This window comes from Anolis carolinensis, chromosome 5 (genome assembly GCF_035594765.1).
Source record: "Anolis carolinensis isolate JA03-04 chromosome 5, rAnoCar3.1.pri, whole genome shotgun sequence".
Taxonomy (NCBI): Eukaryota; Metazoa; Chordata; class Lepidosauria; order Squamata; family Dactyloidae; genus Anolis; species Anolis carolinensis.
Window position 1 is genome coordinate 92834711 of NC_085845.1, and position 21827 is coordinate 92856537.

At 38.2% G+C, this 21827-nt stretch overlaps 1 protein-coding gene across 2 annotated transcripts in view; it reads left to right on the plus strand.

The window, feature by feature from the left end:
• elapor2 (endosome-lysosome associated apoptosis and autophagy regulator family member 2) overlaps window positions 1-21827 on the plus strand; it is a 126739-nt gene that overhangs the window by 44707 nt on the left and 60205 nt on the right. For both annotated transcript variants that reach the window (XM_003221445.3, XM_062981812.1), the window contains exon 2: window positions 14849-14969. In XM_003221445.3, the coding sequence (XP_003221493.2) occupies window positions 14849-14969 (121 nt within the window). The remainder of the gene's footprint in view (window positions 1-14848; window positions 14970-21827) is intronic.

The window sequence follows — 21827 nt, forward strand, 5'->3', positions numbered from 1 at the left end:
GCTATAGAGTTATGTTGGAAGATCTAGAGCAGGTATGGGCAAACTAAAGCCCGGGAGCCGCATCCGGCTCCCGAGCACTTTTCCTTAATCCTTCCTTATTACCCAACATTTTCCCTTATCCAATGTCCTGCCGGCCCGTTTATGTTGGATAAGCGAGACTCTGTTGTACTCCAGTTCACCTCTGTGGTAACTTCCATGGGAAGCATATTAAAGAATTGCTGGAAATCCTAACAAATTCCTAGAGAGACATTTTCCCATGGACACGGCCAAGTGAAACTGCTGATATGGATTCTGTGGTTACAGGGGTGTTATCATACTGCTGTTGCTTCCAAACAACACAATCCCTCAAACTTTTGGAGAGCTGAGCTATAGTTTGGAAAAAACATAAATACACATTGCACATATCTTATTTGTTCTGCAAAAAAAAAATGAAAGAACAATACAATATTTTAAATGAAGAACAATTTTAACTAACATAAATTTATCAGTATTTCAAATGGAAGTATGAGCTTGATTTTGGCTGATGAGATAGTCAAGTTAATTAGGATTGTTGTTGTTGTGTTTCTTCATATTGTTTCAGAATTAGAGCAATCCCAAGTCTAAAATTTGGGGCAGATGCTGGGTTAATGACCTTGGACAGCTGTATCTAGCCTGCGGTTTTTAGTTTGGGGACCCCTGTTCTAGAGTGAGAACATTCTAAGCAGAATGCTTTTGACAGGAGTACCTAAAAACTGTAACCGTTTTCATTGCGATTATTGTTATCAACACCTTTGTTATTTCCACTTATTGGTCAACCTTTTTTTTTTACAAAAAGATTCAAGACATCTTACAAGAATTAAAATATAAAAAATACAGCCATCAGATTTAAAAAGGTGGGGATGTCTTGAATTTTGACACCTTCAAAATGTTTTGACTGATGTCACTTCTATCATGGACTTGCTCAAGGGGGATTGCTAGTTTTTGGTTCAAATCATCCTATTTGATTCTTGTTGCTCTAAGTGAGCTTTAGTGCTTTTAGTGCTGCATGCTGGAGATGTCACTGCAGAGAGCTGGATTCAGATAGCATTTTACCTTTCAAGTATAATGAATGTCCTTGAATTAGCCACTCTTGCACATTCCACCCTTTCTCCTTGGGCTGTGGTGAAAGTACAGTGAGATAATTCCCAGAGCTGTCACCTTGGGCTTTTTGGAGGAAGGAGGTAGATGTGTGTTCAATAAACCACACTCTGCTCTGAGTTTTCAGAATGGGAGTGGTAGAGCATTAAAACTGAAAGAGTAATAAATATTTTGGCAACATGTTGATGTAGTTACAGAGACAGCTTTAATATGTGTTGGTGGAACATGCTCAGGTCTTTAATTGAGAAATTATGTAAGACGAGGTAAAATTTCATTAAAAGCTTTGATATTTCTTCATTAAAATGCAGTGCTAGTGTTATTTGATAATCGGTTCTTTGGTATGTCAACTTGCTTTCTTTATGTTGTTTTTATTACCTGTCTAGACTATATTAACCTTGTGCTGGCTTCCCCATGCTGACTAGAATAAAATTGATGACATTTCTCACCTTCAGCATAATGCCATGACCAGCATTCCAGTTCACTCATACAAACTCTTTGAAGTTTGTAGATGTTTGCTTGTATGTGCTTGAATATATGTTGATGTGTATTTTCCATCTACTTTTTCAAATGGCAAGTGGTAATACTAGTTAGGATTTCAAAGAAATTCTCAAAAAGAAGTGTTTAAAACTTTTTGGTAATGTACTTCATTTTTGTACTACTCACATTGCCATGTCACTGGAGAATAAAGATATGCTGTTGTCCAACCTTTGCACTGATTTCTGCAGAACTGTGGTTACTGTGGTCCCTTTCTTGAAGCAAAAAGGGGCACATTCTGACTTCAAACCAGAAAGGACTATTTTCACCACGGCAGAAGCAACTTGTGATCACTTATCTTTCCAAATTCTTACTGTAGGCTAGCTAATGATGGCTAAGATAACCAAGTGGAAGGAACCCATGCTATGTTGAGACTCCTAGAGACACATGCTATCTCTCACAAAAGAGCCAAGACAAATATTTTCACAACATGACTAGTATTGAGATTCAGTTTCAGTGCTACTGTGGCATAGAGTATTCAAAATTGCATGAAGAAAATCATGACAAAAGAGACAGAAAGAGCCACAAAACCCCAGGAAAACGCTGAGCTTTTAAGTCAAATCTTCTATTCTACCCTCCCAGTGCCCATGTCTATTGCAAATAGTATAGCTCAAGAGGGAGGCATCTTCCAGAGGCATCTTTCACATGCCCTATGGGAATAATTTGCTTTTTAAGGGGAGCAATTTGAGAATGATTAACAGTGATTTTTTTTTGCATTTCATGGTTCATGACCTCATATACATACATAAATATATCTTGTGACATAAACATTTTTAAAATTAAAATCAGAATGTACAGGGTAGTCAGTTGGTGACAATGAAGAGTGGGAAAGCCCACTCATAGAGATGAGTGGTGAAAGTATAGAGCTAACTAGAGAGTCATGAGCACAGAAAAGTGAGGCCACTTTCATTCCAAACACTCCACTCAGTGTTCTTTGAATATTATAAGCTATACAAAATACACAAAATGCCTTTCTGTTATGCATATTAATGTAGCAAGAAATCTGTGAAAAAAATCCAAAGCACAATTATTATTTTCATAAGTAAAGGTAAAGGTTTCCTCTGACGTTAAGTCCAGTCATGTCTGACTCTGGGGGTTGGTGCTCATCTCCATTTCTAAGCCGAAGAGCCAGCGTTGTCCGTAGACACCTCCAAGGTCATGTGGCTGCCATGACTGCATGGAGCTCCGTTACCTTCCTGCCAGAGCAGTACTTATTGATCTACTCACATTGGCATGTTTTCGAACTGCTAGGTTGGCAGAAGCTGGAGCTAACAGCGGCCGCTCCTGCCACTCCCGGGGTTTGAACCTCGGACCTTTTGGTCTGCAAGTTCAGCAGCTCAGTGCTTTAACACACTTTGCCACCGGGGCTCCATTATTTTCATTGATAATCTTTTTAAAAAATTCATATAAAAATATTGACTTATCTATTATTTTCATAGATAAGTCAATATTTTTATATGAATTTTTTTTTAAAAAAAAGATTATCAGTCACAAAAAATTAATCTTAGGTGACAGGATATTCTCACATATTCTCACCAAATACATGCAATGAATTTGGACACTTAAGTTACCCTGAATTCAATGTAGAGTATTCAAATAAGTGGTGCCTCAAATGTGTCTACTGCTCACATTTAAGTTATTTTTTATTTAAGTGAAGTATTTTTATTAGTAAAAACTGGTATTCGTCAGGTTCAAACATTGAAATCTCGCATTTTCCATTCCTGTGAATTGTTCCTGATATTTTGTTGGCTGCCTAAAATACTTATATTTTTAATAGAACAGAACCTTTTGAATAGATAATGAGTATAGAAAGAACATGCATTCAGATATCATTAACCATAAAAAATGATATCAACCATAAAGTCAGAAAATCCACAAGCTAAAGCTTTGTACCTAGTTTCATTGACTATGTCTCTTGATAAGAAAATAATTCCAAATGTGCCATCTAATTGCTAACAAAAAAGATACAAAAAGCCCTGTGAACATAATGTTTAGTGAAATTGGAGAATGGTAGCATTATCTTTCATGGAATTTGAATGAAGTTCTATAGTGGTTTTTTATTCTGTTTGCCTCACTTATAAAGCATGGGACCCACAAGGAAGTGTCATACATTTCTTTATTGTTACATCACGAATTTCCCAAGTTAGTTTGCTGCTGCTGCTGCTTCCTCCTCCTCCTCCTCCTCCTCCTCTTTTTCTTTTCCCTTTTCTTTTTCTTCTTTCTTAGTGATTTCTTCCTCAGTTCTTCAATTCTCTTTTCAATCTTTTAGTTTTCTCTTTCATGGATACCATGTTCTTTGGAAGCTTGTTTAGACCAAGTTAATGGCCCTTTAGGCTTCCTCCACATGAATGGGACTTCACTTTTGTGTAATAAGAATTAAATGTCATGAGAGGGTACTCAGGTAGGGAATGACCCAAAAAAAGTCTAGGGAGGGAGGGAGAGAAATTCAAATCGTCCACTTGGATGAATTGGATGTAGAAGTAATTTATGTGAAACTGAAACCCTGTTGAAGCATTTTGTTACTGTAGTATGTTCATCAGGAAGCAGAATCCATTAGCATTCTCTTCTCTTCCATCATTTATAACACATTCTACATGTAAAGGGCAACTTCCGTGTGGTGATTAAATTTCAGAGAATGTGGCTTTCACAGTGAATATACTATATATATTCATGTATATCGATTACATATTTAAGTTGAGGGCAGATTTTGTGGCCAACATTTTGGATTTTGTTATGATCCATGGATAATTTGAGGGCTATTCCAAAAAGTAAGAAAAGCACCAGAAACTCCTTAAGGAGTTAGCCACTGCTGCCAATTTTTATTTTCTTACACAGGTATTCAGAAAGGACAGAAGAGGGATCATGGGAGAAGAAAGTAAGAAAGTGCTTCTTTTAGGTCCTCCCTGTTAGGCCTAAGCTCTCATATTTTGCTACTTAGTCAGAGAATGTTCCTTTTTTTGAGAAGATTTAAAGTACAATATTTACACTGATCTATGTGTAAATCAACCCAGATTTTTTGATCAATTTTTGACTGAAATGCCTAATATATACAATATGTTCAAACTGTCCATAAATGATATTGTTTTGCTCGGTTATGCAGTGTGTATGTGTGTGTGTGATTTATTTATTAGCATGTATATGTTTGTTCATCCAAGAACCATAAAAATATGAATGGAAGGGAACCGTAAAAGACAGCATAAAAATATCCTAAGAAAGGAAAGTTAATTGGAACCATGTCATTCTTTGTAATGCTGCAGTGCTTTAACTAATGTGGTCTCCAGAGGAATTCAGGTGTTCATGATGTTGTCTCCTAAGTTAACAGCAGGAAGTTCTTTCTCCTTCTATATATATGCAGTGTCATTGCCTCTCATTAATTCTATGTTATTTTGAGTCTCAACATTTATTACCCTAGATGGGTAGTCATTTCAAAGGAACCATCATTGAATAAGCAGGAAGCAGTCATTTGTGGAATATGTTGTTTTGTTATTTTTATTCTTATGTTTATTTATACACTGCTTTTTCTCTCCACAAGGAGAATCAAAATGACTTACATTAAAAGCATTTTAATACAATTAAAAATCTACAAATACACAAACATTAAAATAGAATTAAAAATCATAAGTATTTAAAATTAAGTTAAAAACCATAAATATACTGTGGATTCTGATGATTTTTTGGGCTCGGGCTGTGGCGCAGGCTGGAGGGCAGCTGCAATCAATCACTGCAATGAATCACTCTGACCAGGAGGTCATGAGTTCGAAGCCCGCTCGGAGCCTATGTTTGTTTGTCTTTGTTCTATGTTAAAAGGCATTGAATGTTTGCCTATATGTGTAATGTGATCCGCCCTGAGTCCCCTTCGGGGTGAGAAGGGTGGAGTATAAATGCTGTAAATAAAATAAATAAATTAAATGTTAAACAAAAGTGACTTTGTATTGCTTGAAGCTAAACTTTCCTTTTATTTTTGAAAACAAGGATTCAGGAAGCTGATCTGGATCAGGCCCAGTTTTGTGGCAGGAGGATTTTAAACCTCTGTTGTTTATTGTTTTCCCCTAAATTCAACTGCACATGCAGCATGTTAATCTCTTGAAGTGGGATTCTGAGATTTATTTGTCTTCAACAGACTACAGAGATCTTTAGATCTTGACTGGATCAATGGTGCTAAGGGACAATGGATAACCTGTGGGCTGAGGTGATCATAGCGGCTAATCCATGGGGTCCTGGTTGGGGGGGTGGTGTGGAGAAACCATTGCTCCATGCCCCACATTGCCTGCCTTACCTTGATCCCCATCCCACGGGGGAAGCGTTGCTGCCCCCCCCCCCCCCCGCCACCATGGTGTATGGCATTTGCTCTCTTTCAACATAGAGCCCGGCTGGAAGTACATGTGCATCGTGTAATGGGCTCAATGCTGAAAGGGGAGAAGAAGTAACATGCAATGGGCAAATCAGACCATCTGATGGGATTGTAATAAGGGTGTTCCCGTTGACTCTTGCAGTTCTGCACAGTCTCTCCTCTGCAGCCCCAATATCACAATGACTTCATATAGGCTGCTTCTTCCTTCTTGTTGACAGCTGCCATCAAAGAAAGAAAAATTTGTATCAGGACTGTTGGAGAGCAGATCGAACTGAAGTAAGAGAAAGAGATCTGCATGACTATTGTACCTGAACCAGCATCACTGTATAGTTCTCCGGGCTGATCAGGTTGTGCACATTGCCCCTTTTCCTCAATTCTCAAATACAGGTACCAGTGTGTTTTCTCAATAACTCTATTAAAGGCTTTTTTTTCGTGCCCAGAGCAACCGGAGTTACTTCTGGAGTGAGAGAATTGGCCGTCTGCAAGGACGTTGCCCAGGGGACGCCCGGATGCTTTGATGTTTTACCATCCTTGTGGGAGGCTTCTGTCATGTCCCCGCATGGAGCTGCAGCTGATAGAGGGAGCTCATCCACGCTCTCCCCGGGTGGGATTCAAACCTGGCAGCTTTCAGGTCAGCAACCCAACCTTCAAGTCACGAGGCTTTTATCCCCTAGGCCACTGGAGACTCCTAAAAAAGCTATCAATGAGAGATTAAGGGAGGATTGGGTCAAAGGAACAAATGGACCTATCAACTTTGTTGTTGTGTGCCTTCAAGTTGCTCTCACTTAGCCCTTTTCTTGGCAAGATTTATTCAGTGGGTTTGCTCTTGCCATCTGTGGAGGCTGAGAGAGTGTGATTTGGTCAAAATCATTCCATGTGTTTCTGTGGCTGAATGGGAATTCAAACCCTGGTCTCCAGATACATAGCCCAATGTTCAAACTACTATGTCATGCTGGCTATATTCCTGCTTCTATCTTTTAGGTAAAAGTGAAAACACTGGGTTATCTTCCTGAATTTTGCCTGGTTACCCTGACAACAAGATTTCTGACTATGAAACATTTTTATCTTGATAAAAATATAGGAGAATCAGTAGTGTAACTAATGTTGGGGGGAAAGGAGGAATCTGCACTGTGTGGGGCTGGAAATAGATGGAAAAATGCACATTAAAGATCATGCAACGCACCCAGGTGTTTTTTAAAAAAATGTATGTGTCAGGTATAGGATTAAAAGTAGAGAATGAGGAGCTTGCTTTGGATATAGAAATTACAGGTTATTACGCTGTGTTGAATTTTAATTTAGTTATTATTTATTACAAACATTTATATCCTGCCCTTCTCACTCCTGAGGGGGGTAATCAGGGCGGCCTTACAATTTTAAGTCACTTTGTGGCAAAGAAGTACTTCAAAGACTTATGCGAGAATTGAACTGTTAATATATTTTGGGGAAGGTTGGAAGGCTCTGCTATGGTTGAAGTGGAGGACAGACCAAGAGGTTCTGGTCCTCTTTGTAGTGTCCTCATCATCTCTATTTTCTGCTTATATGTGTCTGCTTGCACCATGCTGAATTCCCATTTTAAAGTAATAATATAACTCATAGAGCTGGATGGATAGATCCAGAATTTCATATCCTGAGCTCTAGTCTGGAATGTGATTCTAGAGCTATGCCAATTATACTTGTCATGGGGATATCGTTCATGAAAATAGCAGTTATAGTGCTGTCTCTATTTTGGGGATAGGGTTCAGAATCCCCAATAGGTCCTTTACAGACCAAAACATGGAATAATAGATTCATTGCTCTGCTCACATGGAGGATACCAATTTCCATTATATTTTCCTTTAATATTCAGGCATTCTTTTCTATGTTATGTCTAAACCTTTCCCACTCTAACCAATCACCAGTAAAACTGAGTACACGCAGGAAATATTATAGTTGTTGTGATTCAGTGCTATGTCTAGAATTTGGAAAAATATTTGTTGCAACTACCATTGGCAATACCATTTGATACATTTTGGAAGTTATTGGCAAAAGTGCTATTCCAGGAGGTAGGATAATTCAACTCAGGTCTACTTTTTTTGGCATCAGCCAATGATAACATCTCATTTCTGACTTAATTTCAAAATTGAATTTAAGATGGCTAAAATAACTTCAACTGGGGTATTTTTATTCACTGCCTTGCTTTATTGATAACTTTAGATTTTTTGTTACCAAGTCCTTACATAAAGGAAAATGTAATATATGAGTCATTTGGATAAAATAGGGAGCAAAATATATTATCTAACCCCAGTTAACATTCTAGTTGCAGCTGTTTGGATGAACTGAATTTTCTGAATTTTTAATCCAGGGCAGCCCCATGTAGAGCACTTTACAATTCTACAAACAAGAGGTAAACAAATCACATGTTACAATTGCCAGATCAGGTGTGTCTAGGAACGGACGCAGTTAGCACACAAGCTTTAACTGCAGATACCTGGGCCTCCAGGTTCAGAACTGAGTCCAGGTGAATTCGTAAACTACAAACCTGTGTTTTTTCAGCGAAAGTATAACCCCATCAAACACTGGCAGCATCTCTATACCTTCTGTTTTCTTCTCTGTTTACTCTCAAGAATCAAATTTAGCCAAAATTTACACTACCAACACTCACTGTGTTTAATGTAGTCATTTGTAACTGAGATTAATATGACATCTAAAGAAAAAGTATCACATTTAATACCAACTGTGATTTGTTAACAGAGGTTGACAGTAATGGTTTCCTCAAACTGTCAGGGCAGCAGCAATAATGCTAAAATTAGCCAGCTCTGAAACAAGAGCATAAAAAGCAAAGAGCTGTTCTGCCATGAGGCAGACTGAAATGGCAATGTCAAGTGGCAAATCTGGGTGCTGGGATATGGAGAGAGGAGGTTCGAAAAGTGTTGAAGGGTAGAGCTACATGTGCCTAGTGGCCTGCTCTCCTCTGTCCCACCCAGCTGCTGTCCCCAGATGTCACAGGTATTGAAATAAGGTCTCTTCCATACAGCTGTATACAATCCACATTGAACTGGATTATATGCCACTCAGACAATACACAATAATATTGTGGATTATCTGCCTTTATATTTTGGGTTATATGGCTGTGTGGAAGGGCCCTAAGATTCAGCTAACAATTCTCATCAGCTTCCAAAAATACATTTAGGTAGTGGAGGTGATATCTTGTTCCTGACCTCACGTTTGCAGAGGTGTAGTGATCATCATGATAAATTTCCCATTTTAGTTAATAGCCTTTTTCTGATGACCTTATTGGTGTGTACATGTGCGTGAAACTTGCTCAGAAAATGATACTGATTTGCTAAAAAAGTGACAAACTCTTGTTATGTGGTTGGTTTTCTCCATGCTTCTATAGGACTGTGTCCTTACAGTGAGAATAAAGAAAGAGAGAGTATTTTCTCAGCATCCACCTAATGAGTCCAAAAATATCACTGGAGCATTTGACTGGGTCAGGTTTTCTCTCTCTCACACACAGTCTTCCTAATCGTGCCTTTGTTCTTTTCTTAAACAAGCTTTAGCATTTCTTTTTTCAGGGCATGTCTAATTCCTCTCCACATATAAATATAGACAGCACATGGATCTCTAAAGATTATAGAAGCCCCTTTTAGCAAAGGATATCTTTTAATAGCCTTGTACGCTGCTAATCGGGTTAAGAAGAAGAAATAAAAACCTGGAAGGTACAAAATAGACTTTCCCCAGCCTGATGCCCTCCAGTTGTGTTGTAACATTGATGTTAGAATCCCCAGCCACATCCTGGCTGGGAATGATGGGCGTATTGGGGGTGGCTGATAAAGTCTTGAAGGAAAAGGTGGGAATTGTCTGCTTGCAATGATTATTCCTGCAGTGGAAGGAAAGATAAGTGCAATTGTTTTGGTTCTTAGTGTTTTCAGTCAAAGATTGTTGAAGTAGAATATCTTGTCTTTCTGTAAGCAAAAACTATTTCCCAAGGTTCTATAACACCCGAGTATAACCAAGAAATATATGATCCAGTGTGAAACCTTGGAAATGACAAGGAGATGTGAGTCACAGATAGCAGGTTTGATTCTTAGTGTTTTCCACTATAAAAGTAAAAATAAAATAACAAATTGGCTTAGATACCCCATTTATTTTCTGTTTTACATTTGTATGCAAACCTGTCCTTCTGCATAATTTGATCTCTCATGCTTGGATTATGCAGAAATTCATGACTTGTAGCAATGACGGCTTAACTGGACCAGGCAATAACAGCCATTTCTTCAAGGTTTGATCTGCCCCAATTATATATACACTTGAAAATTAAGTTACAGTTTTAAAGCAAAAGGGGTGCATCCTCACACTAAATCCATACATCTGGAAGATCATTAGTGAAAAGGTTGGATATAATTTCAAACATTTAAATCTCATGATCCAGTGCTGAATCAAATCTGAGTCCTATGCATCTTTCCCAATGACAGCATTTCTGAAATGTCTGGCCACAGGCTTAGCCCTCTTCTACATTGCCCTATATCCCAGGATCTGATCCCAGATTATCTGCTTTGAACTGAATTATATGAGTCTACACTGCTATATAATCTGGGATAAGAAGATAAACTGGGATCAGATCCTGGGATATAGGGCAGTGTTGAAGTGGCCTCAGGCTGGATCTACACTACCATATAAAATCTAGATTATCTGCTTTGAACGGGATTATATGAGTCTACATTGCCATATAATCCAGTTCAAAGCAAATAATCTGGATTTCATAATGGCAGTGTAGAAGGGGCCTTAGATACTAGCAGTAAGAGCTATAAACTAAACTATAAGGAACATTTTTCTACATATAGACAGGGCCCTTTATGTTATTTAAATGAATCAAAATACCTTGCTATTTTAACCTATATTCAGTGCCCAAGAAAATGGAATTTTAGTGCCACCATGAATTATGCAAACCAAATAGACTTGCACAACTCGGTATGCATAATTTATTCTTTCATTTGTAAATGTATTTAACTTTTCTGCTTATGACACTCATAGGGAAGGGTGAGGAGGCATGCATAATACTGTTGGTAACCAGAAGTGTTAGAAGTTATTTTACACCAGCCTCTTTGTTATTTTGTGACAAAATCATTGTGAATATAGGGATTCAGAATTACCACAGCCATGTTGAATGGTTAAGGTGGCTTTGTCAATCTTGAACTACTTTTTGCAACTGTACCTACTTTGTCTCCGAAGGGCTTAGTTCATAAATCATTCACAACTTTACAGCCATAGCTGGATCATGACATTGCCTGTTCCCCTATACCAGCCTTCTCCAACCTGTTCTCAAATCACCATGTAAACCTTGGCATTGCAACATGTTTGTTTTCTGTGTAGCACTCAGTTCATTTCTTTGTCAGTTCATGGTTCTGGCAACATGTTGATTTCCTGTGTTGTACTCAGTTCATTTCTTTATTGATTCATAATTCTGGCATAGTAAATTATGCTGCTTGACAGCATGCTGTTTTATTCAGGAGGGAATCTTCCTGATTTTACTAGGTAAATATGTATAAGGATTATAGCCAATATAAAATGTGTAATTACTGTTATGGTACATTATAGTAGTAGCATTGGTTCAGAACATGGCTACATTACACTCATATGTTCCACTCACCTTCGGAATCTCAAGAATCTCTTTTAAGCGTCATTAAAAACAGAAGCAGCTTGCTTTGATGCTATAGTGGGACAAAAGGAGATACAGCTAGTTGGTGGGTTCTTCTGTCTACTGCAGTTGTCTCTGCTGATCTCTCCAATGTATCAGAAGAAAATTATTAATATTTGCTGAATTCCCAGGACATTTAGTTGTGTGGCTCTCTTCTTCTCTCAGCTTTAATATCTACAGGTTTGCAAGCAACATTTGCTCTGCTCAGTGGTAGCTTTTCCCCACTTACAAAAGGCTATTTATTTTGTGGCATTCTGCATTTTGGATCATTGTGGAGTATTTAGCCATGGGATTGTTTTTCTCTCACTGCTTTACTGTGGTAGGATATTGGAAGGTGGGACAAATCCTCTTGCATAGATATCTACCTAGTGCTCACTGCTTGTCACAGTGTACTATTTATTGCCTGTTCTCTTAGCATAGTAACATTTTCATTCAGACTCGCTACACTTCCACATAATTCTAAGTGTCTAGTTGAGGCAATATATGAATGTGGGCCAAATGATAGCTTCTGCTGACATAGCATGACTTTGAATGGGATATCCTCTTAGGTGCTCATGTTTTGTCTAATGTGCATACAAAATCTTAGTGGTTTGCTGTTGGGCTGGTGCAATGGATTGGTGCAGATATGTCAAAACAAAAGAGAGAGCATAAAATATTCAATTTGAAAATTAATTTGCTAATGTTTATAATTAGAGATTGGGAAAGCTAATATCTGAATTTGTTCAATTTATGACATTAATTAATTGATGCTGTAGTTAAGCTGGCTAGGGCTCCTGGGAGTTGGAGGCCCAAACAGCTGGAGGGCACAGGTTGAAGAGGCCTGTTGTAATTCATATCCTCATTCATATTGGAGCTATCTGCTGCTCTGGTTCTTAGAACTACATCTCAACTGAGCTTAGTAATTGTCACATCAGGATAAAATAAATAACTGATTCTCTGTTTGCTCTCTGAAAGAAAAATATTTAGTTAAAACTAAACAATAATGTAAAAAACTGGGTGATGATCATTACCCATTCTACCCACCTCAAAAGTGTTCAAGAATCCTCATGATAGTAAGATTAACTGTACAGCTGCAACATCCCTAACTTTGCCAGTTTGTTGGAAAGTACGGTTACATTTTTTCTGTCAGAACAGAACAAGGCAAAGTTCAGTGAAAGCTGCAGAGGAAAAAAATGCACATCTATTTTTGGCATTGTCATCTATGTTGATATCAGCCTTTTCAGCTGAACCTTACAAATTGATTTTGGTTTGCTTCCTGGAATACTTGGAAGAATGTCAGCTTTCCATTATGAAAATTATATAGGTTAACCCCTTGGTTGGGTCTACAAAGGAACTATTCCCCTTGACATCTTATCACAGAGCCTCAAATTGACCACATTGCTTACAAAAATTCAAAAACCAGAAAATGTACAACCTAGAATAATCTTATCTTTTAATTGTTTTTGGTACAGTATATGCTAACGAGGTACATGCAACTCTACTATGCAGCCACATCAATCTTTCCCTGTCCTACTACTGGGACAACTATTATAAGTAACATTGGATGTGGAAATGTTTTGTGTGTCTGTGCTTATCACTATCCCCTAGTCAGTAACAATATTGGTTGTGTGTGTGACTTATAGCTCCCAAACTCTGATTGCACCTCTCTGTATATGATCTAAAACGCATCAGATTTTTTTAAAACTTGGGAACAAAACTGTTTATTGGGGAAAACTCCCAAAGTGTAGGGAGAGAGGGTTTTTTGATTTTCAATGAAAACAGAACTATTAGATCATATTTTAGTAGTAGAACTTGCAAGACATGTTGTCACCATAGATAATCATGGTTGGAGGAGCCCCCTGTGGCGCAGTGAGTTAAACTCTTGTGCTGGCAGGACTGACGACTTGAAGGTTGGATTGTTGACCTGAAGGTTGCCAGTTCAAATCCAACCCGGGGAGAGCGTGGATGAGCTCCCTCTATCAGCTTCAGCTCCATGCGGGCACATGAGAGAAGCCTCCCACAAAGGATGGTAAAAACATCAAAAACATCCAGGCGTTCCCTGGGCAACGTCCTTGCAGATGGCCAATTCTCTCACACCATAAGCGACTTGCAGTTTCTCAAGTCGCTCCTGACACACAAAAGAAAATCATGGTTGGAACTCTTAATTTTTGTTTGAATTATGCCAAAAAACCCCTTGATAAATCCAAAAAATTCATAAATACCAAGATGTGATTACTCTTTGGTCATCGGTTTTACTCAAATAACTTAAGAATTAACAGCATGCTGCTTTATTTCTGAAGTGATTTTTTGTTGAAAGTTTTTATTTTCATAAGAGCAGACTCATTGCAATCAGTGGGAGTTTAGTTTGTCCTAAATCTCAATAATTTCAGCAGATCAAGTCTAACTCTAGAAACAACTCATGGGAAAAATACTTGATGACCAACCATGGAATACCACACAGACACTTTTGTAGCTTTCTACATTGCCAGGGACATGCTGGAAGAACATGGCAAAATGGGTTGCACTGGGTCCAAATCTTGCTCCAATCACTCCCTTTCACTTTTCACCTCTGTCAGAGCAATGTATCTGGAGGAGTGAAATTGCTAGACATATCTGACAGTAGATTTCTTATTTTGACAATCAAGATGAAACTTCAAGACATCTGAAAGCACTTCTGCTGCTTCTGTAGAAATTTAGAATAGTTCTTTCAATAGTTTTAAGAAAGCATTTATATGGAGGCTTTAACAATTTGCAAATGTATTTATATTTGGTCACATACACTGGTTTCCCCCAGGTTTTCTTTTCCCCTCTATTCGGACTGGAAGTCAGCTTCACTTGATATCAAAAGAAGCTTCAAAGTATTATGAACATATACACAAAAACGTCTATGAATCAAAAGCCAGTAGCCATCGTTTTATGTGTTTTGCGAGAAATTCTCCTAAGGGAAGAAATTATTGCAATTCATCAATTTTTTAAAATTAAATAAGTGGAATACATCTTGAATTGTTTTAAAACGACATTGTACCTTTTCAATGCAGATCTTATGTGTGTTTCAACACAATCTTTGTTTTTGCTGTTTGACAATAACAAGCTGTTTTTAGAAAAGTATCCTCTCCTGCTATAATATCATAATTTAACAAATGGATCTTTATGATGGAACCCAAATAATTTTGTTTAAAAATTGCTTGCAGGCAGAATACCACTTTGAATACACTGAATGTGACAGCACCGGATCCAGATGGAGGGTAGCAGTCCCAAATCCAGATGTGGAATGTTCTGGGTTACCTGATCCTGTCAAAGGAAAGGAATGCAGTATGTCTTTACATTGTATTTCATCAAAAGTGTTACTTCCAAATTGCCTGTTTTTGTCCTTCATGTATGTAAGTACGTCTTAGGATTCATCTACACTGTAGAATTAATACAGTTTGATACCATTGCTGAATGCAATGGAATCATGAGAGGTGTAGTTTTGCAAGGTATTTAGATCTCTTTGCCAAAGAATGCTGGTGTTTCAGGAACTATAACTCCCATTATTCCATAAGATTGAGCCATAGCAGTTACTGCACTAGTTCTACAGCATAAATACTAAGATCATATACCTGAGAGCAAGCTTAATTGACCTCATTGTGGTCTTTCTCTTGGGAAACCTGAGTAGGTTTGCACTGTTGATATCTACTGTGCCATTTCTTGCTCTTAAAAATCATGTTACTATTCAATATTTCAACTCATGGCCCAAATTATTGCCCTTTCTTTCCACCAGAGTTGGGCAATCTTATTCAGTTCAAGGGCCAAACTGATTCTAAGCAAGCATACATTTGCCTACAGTGGATAGAGACACCCTACTACTAGTATTTTGCCCTAAATGTAATGACTTAGATACTATTTTCTCTTTATTTCTCTCCATCTCACACAAATACCACACTCCCCATCTTCAATCAAACCTTTTCATGACTTTTATTGAGAACAACGGCACCCCATGGAGGGAGGGAGGAACAACTTTTCCTTTCCTCTCCAGCAGGATGCTTCTGTTAGGTTTTTATAAAGCCTCAGTCGACACCAACAAGGCTGTTTTAGAAGCCTAATTATAGTTGGACATGGAAAGAAAGCATTGCAGAGAATCATATATTTGAAGAGATGCATACTGGGTCTCCCTGATATCAGCTTCCCAGAAAATGTTCCTCGTGTTACAAGCAGGTTTTAAAAAGATTTCAATGACACTAAAGTAGGCAGTCTAAAAACCTCACTGGATGAGAGGAAGGGACGCTCCTTATCTGTAGATTAATCATTGAGATAAGGCTAGGAGGAAGCTGGCAAACAAGATAGGGACCCACTATGACCACCTTAGCCCATAGCCTAAAGGTTGTACATCTGCCTTTATATTTTGTTCTCAGAAAGATACTCCTTATATTTCCACCTAATGCAGGCTAATCAGTAGTGTTTTCTTAATCAAAGCTTGATGTTAATGTAACAGTACAGCTAATAGGTAGGTGTGCACACTGAAATGCTAAATGACTCTCATTTTCCATTCTTTGTTAAGTATGAGTGTGCATTCACCTGAGCAATGTGATGCTCAAAGACAATTTGTGTCTCATGTAAAATAGGTAATCCCCAGTAAGGGCTGCTTCACATGTGGAAGAGAGATAAATTTGTTTTTGCTACAGTGAATAACAAAGAGCTGCAGTTACCTCTGAAATTACACCTGTATGATGTAAGTGGCTGTGTGCATAAACATAGATAAATGATTCCCATATCCTCTGGACTGGTATGATTTGCAGAAAGAGGATCTTTCCATTATTGATGTCATGAAGACTTTTAAAACAAAAGTTAAAACATCCTGCTCAGACTGAACAGAATATCCCACTTCTGACACCAAAAATGTTATGAATAACTTTTCAATAACTTTAAAGCATAGGTTCTTTTTATTGCAGTTTCAGTCTGAGAGGTATAGCAGAACTTTTACAAAACAACAAAGAACAACATTTAGACATACAAACATACAGATTCTATGCAACTACATTGGATTCACAAACAACCTACAGTTACATTGGCTAAGAAACAAACAAGGGGGGGTTTACATTTTCATTCTTCATTCACACACAACATGCATCCATCTTCATGCACACAAATATTACCATATTCTGTCTCCCTTCTTGGAGAAGCACCTGCTTAGGCCAGACCCAGCTTCCACTTCTGCCTGCCAAGACATAGTTCCAAAACGCCAAAACTTCAAAAAGACCATGACTTCAAAACGCACTCTTTTCTCTTCCCATGAGAAAAAGAGGCCCCAAAAAGTGAACAGAATTCTGCTTTCCCAGAGCAGATCTGCCACTCCCAAGGACACCATCTCCACTGAGCATGGCGGGTGAACAGCGTCGCTGTCTGTCACACCTTCTTGATTGTCATAAGGTCACTTATATAGCAATATTTTGCTGATGATGTTGTCCCAAAGTTGTAAATGAGTGCTAGACATCTTCCATCCTGGAATATCCTCAGTTTCCTGGACCAGATGTTGATTCCTCTTGATTGGTGTTAGCAAACACAAGCAGCTCTGCCCCAAAGTTCATCAAGTTAGCAAATGTTGACAGATGTTAACAGATGTAAATGTTTCTCTTATCAGTCACAGTTCTTATCACAGTTTGCCAGGCAGGTCAACTATTTCAGGTCTCATTAGCAGGTTTTAATTACAATTCCTGAGCAGGTAGTTAATGGTTTGCAGGCATTACAGACGGGTGTCTTCAAATTTCTAACTCATTCATTCCTCTCATTCATACCATATATCATAAATTCATATTTCATTTGATCTTGTTACATTGACACGTTGGCCTTTTCTCTCAAAGTTATGTGTATTTAGCTCTTGTCTTGCTATTACAAAGTGCCAGGCAAGTTAAACTTGTTTCCTTGGATTCTTTAAAAAAGGTTTTCTAAAATACACAATAAAATGCAAAGCAATACTTTATCAAAAATAGTTTCATATTGTTCCAGCTATAATCAGTTCATATCCAAAGTCCAAATGTGCTCTTTGGATGTCACAATTCAGCTTATCATGTGTTTAATAGAATTTTGTGTACTACCACCAAGACCACCAATAACTTCCTCATCTTAACAGTGCAATGGGGCATGGCAATGTTTGCTGTAAGTCACAAACTACATTTGTTTTTACAATCCTGTCATCCAGAAATTTGATTATCAATTATTCAATACTGAACCACAGTTGGAATATAATAAGACATCTTCTGGTTTGGGACAGAGCCCTGTCCGGTTTAGCATCTTGTTTCCCATAGTACTCAGCCATAGGAAGCTCATGAACAAGCTGCCATAGGCAATGGATGGTCACTGTGGACTACTGAGAGTGATAACCCCTTTCCATTATTATTCTTAATCTCTAGTGACTGGTATTCATAAGTATGATGCCTCGAGGGAAACACTGCCAGCTGATGGCTGCAGTGTCATTGAAGTGATGACTCTGTTCTAGGTTTGGCCTGAACTTTCCAGAAATATGTTGAATCCTAACTTCCAGATTTGTTTTGTTTTGTAAAGGTCAGACAAAAACCCAGATTCACCAGCCCAGTTGTAGCACAGTGACCAGCTGCTACTGCAGTGAAAGATAGCTCCAAAGCAACGACACTTACTTAGTGAAAAGGCCAAGTTTGAAACAACAAAGTTGGATGAGATCACACTGAGCCTTTCAGGACCTTGGACAGATCACTGCAGAGGCAAGCTCTTGTCTCAGCAATACAGGATGAGATCACACTGGGTGAAATCCACCTCCTCCATGGAACCTTTCTTAAAGAACAGTGGACAGACTCTAAACTTCTGAATCTTGAGGTGTTGGATGTGAGGATTTGGACTGCCCCATGTCCACTGGTGTAGGGCAGTACCTAAGTGAATGATACCTCCTTCCTTTTGGAGTTTGTCTCTGAACCAGAGAGGGATTTGAGGACAGAGCATATGACAAAACATGGCAGGGGCAGGCCAACTGCAGCTTTACATAATTGCAGTTGTGACTCCCATAAGCCTTTGCCAACATAATGGTAAAGAATGCTGGGAGGTGACATCCAACAATATATGTAGGGCTCCATGAATTGGAATGCAGTCTTTTTCTTTTTCCTACTGCCCTCCATTTTACCAAGCATTATCAACTTATACAGAGTTAAAAGCTCTTCTGGGCACCTTGCTTATAGATACTACACCTTCTGCCATGCAGAATTTCTGTTTAACCTTCCTTTTGGTTTCTTGTTCCTTTACCAGTCTGTAAGAGAAACCTATTCTAATGTCCTGTTTTCTTACAAATCCATAAGAAGATCTAATTTATTCATTTACTCAGTAGACTTTGATGAGGAGCCTGGTGAAAATCTTTTGATGGTCCAACTACACATGCCTACCTGTATTTCTATGTGATTTCCTTTGGGGCCTGAACTGATTTGTCAGAATCCTTTTAAAAAATAAGATTCAATTGAGGCAAACAATATAATAAGGATGCTTGAATAAAGGTGGAAGCATCATAGGAGTGATTCTGATTGGATATGTGAGATCAGGAAGCAATAGTTATGTTAACAGTAGCTCATTTTTTGGATTCTGCTTCCATTTTGCTGCTTCTAATACATATCAAAGACTCCTCCATTTAAATCTGGGATTTACTTTACTTTGTGATATTTCCTGGCATGCTCATGGTAAACTATTCTGCTGTCATAGTGATCAAACATAGTGCTTTATAGCATTTAAATTTTATTTTGCTAGGCAAAGAAAACATGGAATTTAATATTGGAGAAAATACACATTATCTTAACACTGCACCTTTCTATTTAAAATAAATAATCGAATTGAAGAGGGACTATTTTTGTACAGTGAAATACCAGATTAATCAATCTCTTATCCCAGGAATTTTCAAATTGTGTTCTTCTGAGTAATTCAGAGTAAAGAGACATCTCAACAGACAATCTGCTTGAATGGGGCAGCTTGTTGAACATTGCCAAGTGTTTCCTAAAATGTAAATTCCGAAGGTAGCATTGGTGCATATTCCTCAGCACATCCCACCTCTCAACAGCTTTATTATTAATATTAAAATTTTAATAATAATTTATTACCCACCTCTCCTTGTAGTTCGAGGTGGGGCACAGCATAGTTAAAACAGCAAGGTAAAACAAAGCACTATTTAAATACATATCTGTCAGGGGTACTTTGACTGTGCTTTTCCTGTATGGTAGGCGGGTGGACTAGATGACTCATGCAGCCTCTTCCAAGTCTGTGATTCTATGATTCTGTATAACAAATACACACAGGAAAACGCAGCTTAAATTTACCAATAAAATGCAGGTTAACATTCAAAAATTAAATTGATTGGGTAAGCCTATCGGAAAAGATATGTCTTAAGTTGTGTCTTGAATTCTGACAGCTGATTTGGCCATCAGAGCTTTTTTGGCAGGTCATTCCACAGTCTTGGGGCAGCTGATGAAAAGGTCCTCTTGGGGGCAGTTATCAGTTGAATTCTTGCTGGTTGGAATAGCCACCCCCTGTAGTGTCAGGGGCAGATAGTATCAGAGAAGACAATCCTGTAGGTAACCTGGACCCAAACCATGTAGAGTTTTAAAGGTCAAAACCACACTTTGTATTTTGCCTGGAAACTGATTGGCAGCCAGTGGACTGACTTTAATAGTTGTGTAATATGCTCACTACTGGTTGTTCCTGTAACTGCCATGTTTTGAACGAATCAGAGTTTCTGAACTTGGTACATGTAAAGCACATTGCAGAAGTCAAATCTTGAGGTTACCAGCTCATGCACTACCATCTTTAGGTCCTTGGATTCTAGGAAGGGGTGCAGATGGCACATCAGCCGAAACTGGTAGTAAACACTCTCAACTCTCGCATCTACCTGAGCTGATATTTGAAGAGATGTATCCAGGAGCACTTTCAAGCTGTGGACACAGTCTTTCAGGGGGAATGTAACCCCATACAGGACTGGTTAACATACTTCCACTCCCAGATTAGAACTCTTGATGGCCAAGCACCTCTGTTTTGTCTGGATTCAACTATGAACCTGCTAAGAGCATGGGAAGCATGCTTCACAAAACTTCACTGTCCAAAGTCTCCTTGACAAATAAATCAGCATGGAAAAAGTTCCCCGATGATATAGGATACATGCTCATACATAACATCTAGTTACCAAGCTGTCTTAGAGGTCAAAACTGATTCATTTTGCCATTAGGAACACTCAGCCTCATATTGAACCAAGCAAGCAGCTGGCATGCTCAGAGCTAGTTTTGCTCATGAGAAATATGCATTGTGTTGAGGAAAGAGCAGAGTCTCTGGAACATGGAAATAGTTGGATATGGTATAGAAAGATGGTAATGAAGCAGCAATGATTTTTGCCTGTGGTACTGAAGGGCTATGAGAATGTACTAGTCTAGGCTTTCCTTTATAATATACTCATCGGAACATAATATTTGTTTTATAGTGTGGTGTAGAAACACTTTTAACTCATATGCCTATGTTGCTTATGAGTTAACAGTGTTTTTACACCTATAGATCAGGTATGAATACCTACATAGAATGATGTGTGCATCATTTAAGGTATGCATGGCTCAAACATGATAGTTGGGTTTGGTTACAGTAAACAAATAAGTTGTATTTCTCCAGTACAGGCTGAGCATCCCTTGTCCAGAATTCTGAAATCCACAGCACTTCAATATCCATGTGGTTGGCTGAGATAGTGACACCTTTGCTTTCTAATGGTTCAGTGCACATAGACTTTGCATCATGCACAAAATCATATAAATTATTATGTATAAAGTTCAGGCTTGGTGTAGAATAAACATAAAGGATTTTTGTGTTTAGATATCTCTAATATATATCTCTAATTGTGTACATATATGCAAATACAGGAATTCAGAAACCAGAAATCCAAAACACTTCTGGTCCCAACTATTTTAGGTAAGGAATACTCAACCTGTACTAAGAAATAATTATCCCTTTTACTATGAGGACAAATGACTGTTTATAGATTAGTACAATACTGCAAGTAATGTATAGCCAACACATTGTGCAAGATTGCCATAAGTGTCAATTTTGAGCAGAAGGAAAAAAAAATACATTTTTCATTCTTTAATGCATCTGATATATTTGGGCAATGATTGATGCGGGACCGGCAACCTCATGAAAAACAGTGTTTGTGTT